Source organism: Sinocyclocheilus rhinocerous, unplaced genomic scaffold (assembly GCF_001515625.1).
Source record: "Sinocyclocheilus rhinocerous isolate Xijiao unplaced genomic scaffold, SAMN03320098_v1.1 scaffold3490, whole genome shotgun sequence".
Taxonomy (NCBI): domain Eukaryota; kingdom Metazoa; phylum Chordata; class Actinopteri; order Cypriniformes; family Cyprinidae; genus Sinocyclocheilus; species Sinocyclocheilus rhinocerous.
In genome coordinates this window covers 23,069-27,822 of record NW_015642837.1, presented here as the reverse complement: position 1 = coordinate 27,822, position 4,754 = coordinate 23,069, and the positions used below count along the sequence as shown (strand labels likewise).

General features: G+C 38.0%; 1 protein-coding gene across 1 annotated transcript in view; it reads right to left on the bottom strand.

The window, feature by feature from the left end:
- The window catches only part of LOC107756817 (mucin-like protein), a 27,456-nt gene that overhangs the window by 5,227 nt on the left and 17,475 nt on the right, over positions 1–4,754 (bottom strand). The window contains exons 18-22 of the mRNA XM_016574104.1: positions 3,602–3,666; positions 3,320–3,512; positions 1,960–2,088; positions 1,696–1,867; positions 1,421–1,603 (exon numbers count right to left, since the gene is read on the bottom strand). Coding sequence (XP_016429590.1) covers positions 1,459–1,603; positions 1,696–1,867; positions 1,960–2,088; positions 3,320–3,512; positions 3,602–3,666 — 704 coding nt within the window. The 3' untranslated portion in view covers positions 1,421–1,458. The remainder of the gene's footprint in view (positions 1–1,420; positions 1,604–1,695; positions 1,868–1,959; positions 2,089–3,319; positions 3,513–3,601; positions 3,667–4,754) is intronic.

The window sequence follows — 4,754 nt, the reverse complement described above, 5'->3', positions numbered from 1 at the left end:
CCCAACCAACCACACACACACACACGCACATGCACACACACACACACACACACACACACACACACACACACACACACACACTGCATAGAGAGAAGTGCAGGTGTCTGCCTGGTGCCTCTTGTGATTGACGGTCTGCTTTCCACATTACAGAAAGATGCTGCTGCCTCCCAGTGGTGAAAAGTACATAGTACACTTCCACAACACTAATATTTAAACAGTAATTCTGTGCATAAAACCAGCAGCCATGCATATAACATGCAATTTATTCCAAAGCTAAATTTTCAGCATTACTATTCTAGTCTTCAGTGTCACATGATCCTTCAAAATCATTCTAATATGCTGATTTGCTCAGGAAACATTTCTTATTATTATCAGTGTTGAAAGTATTAATTTAAGACATTTACGAAAAATACATTTTACTCAAATTGTTATGCTAGTAATACAATTTGTAATAAAAACTAATAATATTATTTATATTAGAAAAGTGTGAAAATAGAAGTATATTCACTAGTGGTCTCATACTTTTAGAACCCACTGCATGCTGTAAAAATCATGTTTCCTCACACATTCAGTTTTAAAAAAAGAACTATCTAGTAGTATCCAGAAGTTATTTTTATTTTATTTTATTTGAGGAAAAAGTACTAGTGGGTATAAAAATATCATAATCATTACTAAGTATTTTAAGACAAAGTGTTTGAGTGGGTTTGATGGTGCCATATATGTTTGCTTATAGACAAAAATTTAAGGGGGTCTGAATACTTTCCGTACCCACTGTATATTCAGTTGCTTTGTTTTCAAGAGGATAATTCTGACCATAGATACAGAGAAACCATTTAACTTATGTGTAAGATCTTATTGACCATTATTTGAAATTCCTTGAAGAATGCATATTTCACCGACAAACTAAGGGGGAAAATGCATTATAGGATCATTGCTGTGGTATTTGACATTATTTCATAACATTAAAGCACATTTTACCACTATTTTTATTACTATAATGCACCCAGACCTTATAAAATTTTGAGAGGTACTAAAACGTGCCTACTTTTCCTTAAATTTAACCATATTTCCAGCAATACCTGCAACTGGTGTTCAGATGTTTCTCCTCTTGCATTAACATCTTTAAACGGTAGCTTTGTTTTTTAAGGTCCGTGCCAGAGAAGTGCAACTAATGCGTGTCAACTGATAATTTTGTTGAAATTTGTTGAGAACACTGCATATGTACATTATGTTCTTCACAAGGGTTAGTATCTTCAATTAACTGCAGGCAATAATTCAGCAGAACTTGCTGCACACAGATCGCTCCATGTTTCTTTTGCATGTGTTTAGTGTTCTTTCACTTTCACACATGACTAAAAGTCAGCAGTCTCTGTTTAATATAAATAATATAATATTGAGATCAATTTTAAACACAATGTACATCTGCACTGATGCTGCATGAACCGCACAGGGCCTGTGTTATCGATACCGGCGCTTCTGTTGAGGTGTGAGGTTGTCAAGGATACGCGGGCTGACATGGGTGATGTAGTGCAGAGAGGGGTCGTCAAAGTTGAACGGAGGGTTGAACTGCTCTTGAATGTACTCGGGCAGCAGATGAGGAATACTTGATGGAGAGAGAAAGAGAGAGAGTTAAGATCAAGCATGCAACCATCTAGATACTGTAAATGTCATTGTATGTGTGATCAGGACACTCACTCCCCAGAGATGGTTTTCTTGCGTGAGCAGCAGCAGAAGCAGGCGAGGGCCGCCAGCAACAGCAGCAACAGGAGGGGAATACCAATTCCCAGGACCAGCCCCAAAATTAGTGACTTCTTATCCTCCGTAGTCTGAGCACCCGACACATCTGTGCGGTTAACGCTGTTCCAGTCTGAGGCGGAGGAGAAAAAACTAATTTTTATGAAAAATGTAATGACCAGACTCGCACTGAGCATGAACACTGTTTTCTGGGGATGCTCTTACCTAATATGCATGACTGTGATTCTTCCTTTAGATCAGTGCCATTGCACACACACCTGTAGCCCCCGTAGGTGTTGACACACAGGGCTGTTTTTGAACACGGAGCCTCATTTGTCTTACACTCATCAAGGTCTAAAGAAAACAAGGAATACAAATTCTAAAGACAAGGAGTAGAACTTAAGAATTCATAAACAGGAATTAGAGGTTAATGTCTTATATGTAACAGTTAATTGCAGTCTCAAATATAATTGGTTGAATAGTGCTTCAAGAGGGCTGATATTCAGTACAACAGCACTGATGCTTTCACTGTTTATACTGTTTGTTGTCTGTGTTTCAGATAGACTGTCAGTGTGTGTGTTAGTGGTGGGGATTTTTCATTGAGTCTTACTGCAGGTTACATTTTTACACCAGTAGGTGGCGCCAAGTGACTGTCTTTATTAGTGAGTCATTGACTTAATCACTCAAGGATTTGTTCAAAAACACTGTTTCATTCAAGAACAAACCAAGGAACTGTCTTGACTGAGTGGGTCAGTGAATCATTCACTGAAGGATTAATTCAAAAACACTGATTAATTCAGGAACAAAATAAGTGATTTTCTATATGAATAAGTTATTGAATCATTCATTCAATGACTCATTCAAAAACACTGTTTTATTCAGGTACAAAATAAGTGATTTTCTTCCTGAGAGAATCATTGAATCATTCACTAAGTGATTCATTCAAAAACACTGATTCATTCAAGAACAGTCTTTATGAACGAGTCACCCATTCACTGGACATATTAATTAATAATAATAATAATAATAATAATATAATAATATTTTTAAAAAATGAATAAAAAACAAAACAGGGGACAAAACAGGTGATATTTTATGAGAGAGTTATTAAATCATTAAACAATACTGATTCATTCAGAAACAAAACTACTATCAGTTGCTCTACTATCATATGCAGCAGTTGGTTTTGATTCGAATAGTTTTCATTGGCAGAGCAAAAATAGACAAAATAATTGGCAATATCATAGGTCTTCAACCCTGCTCCTGGGGACCCACTGTCCTGCAGAGTTCAGCTCCAACCCTAATCAAACACACCTGAATCAGCTAATCAAGGTCTTCCAGATCACTTGAAAAGTCACAGGCCAGGTGTGCTGAAGCAGGTTGGAAATAAACTTTGCAGGACAGTGGGTCCCCAGGATCCCCAGGGTTGAAGACCTATGGGCAATATGACTGTTGGTCTTAATATCAGGTTTGATCTCACACGCACTTTTGGTTATATATAAAGCTATGATTGGCCAATCAAAATCAAGCATTACATAGAGTCATGTAATAAGCGAAAATAAAATATTATAGTACATTTTCTTACCGTCCACAGAGGCTGAACGGATGCCGTAGTACTGACTGACTCGGGTCAGGTAGTCCATGACATACCAGTGCGGCGTGTCACTGGACACATTGATCCTGTACTCATTCTGCCCGCCTGCTGATGCTGAATCAGGAGCTGTATCAGTGGCGTTGTAGAACTTGTTCTGGAAACCCATTGACAGGATCTTCTGCAGCTGTAGAGAATGCAGAAGTTAATGTGAGCTGTAGTGTTAATGACATGCCATGACATGCACATTTTCACATCTCAGATACATGCCCTGACCTTACTCAGTCCTGGTGCTGACGTCTGCTTTCCCCAGCCCATGGACACGTTAAAAACATTCCATCCTGAAGAAAAAAAAAATGTTTTGTTGGTTTCTCCTAAAATATGAAATCCAGGGTGCGATTTGCAGGTGAGGATATGGGGGCAGTTTTCCCTGCTTTTGATATCCCCTCTTCAGGTCGTTCATTTTTTTTTCACCCTGGGTGCTTGGCCCCTTTATCTGGTAGTGTTCTTCTTCTTCTTCTTCTTCTATGTCTATGGCAGCCCATAGAACCATGTGGTAAAAGTTGTGAAACTTGGCACAGAGATAAAGGACAGTCTGAACATGAATTACACCACATTTGGAGTCTCTAACTCAAACCCTCTAGCTCTACCACTTGTCCAAATTTGCACTCATGTTTGCGCTAATAACTTTTGAACTGTAAAGTGCTAGAAACAAAATTCTTGTTTCCTCTGATTCCTTGGCTCAAGACGAATAGACCCTATAATGTCATTTTCCATCGTTAATTTTTTTCCACCATTTTGAATTTTTAAAAAAAAACTATTTTTTCAAACTCCTTCTAGACCATTTGTCTGATTTTGTCTAAAAAAACATTGAAATCAAGTTGATCAGTCAAACGGTTTCTGAATAACATGTCAACGAATTTGTCGAAGAGCTCACCAAAGTGGATGTGAGGCAATATCTCCGTAATGCTTTAGCATATTCAGACCAAACTTGGTGTGTGTGTTATGATAACCATTATCTGAGGATACCTGCACAGTGCAAAAATGAAAAATGGCTATTTTTGCTTATAACTTCAGAACGGTTTGGCCAAAAATCACAAGACTGGTCTTTTTACATGTCGGCCATTTTGAATTATGACACAAAAATGCTATATTTTAAGAATGCATTGGGGTATCATTCTGAAACTTGGAATGTGTTATCGGCACCATGCCCTTAAGGTACTTAACCGCTACCTTGTGGTCAAAACTTATAATGAAATTAAAAAAAACACTAGTAACTTTTGAATAGTTTTGTCTATTGTCCCATGAACCTAGTCAATCTCAACAGTTTATACCAAGTGTAGAGGAACAAGCCGAAACTGATTGTCACACAAATCGATGGCACAAACAGGGAGCGAGACCCAAAGGCAGTAGAGACATCAGATTGTCA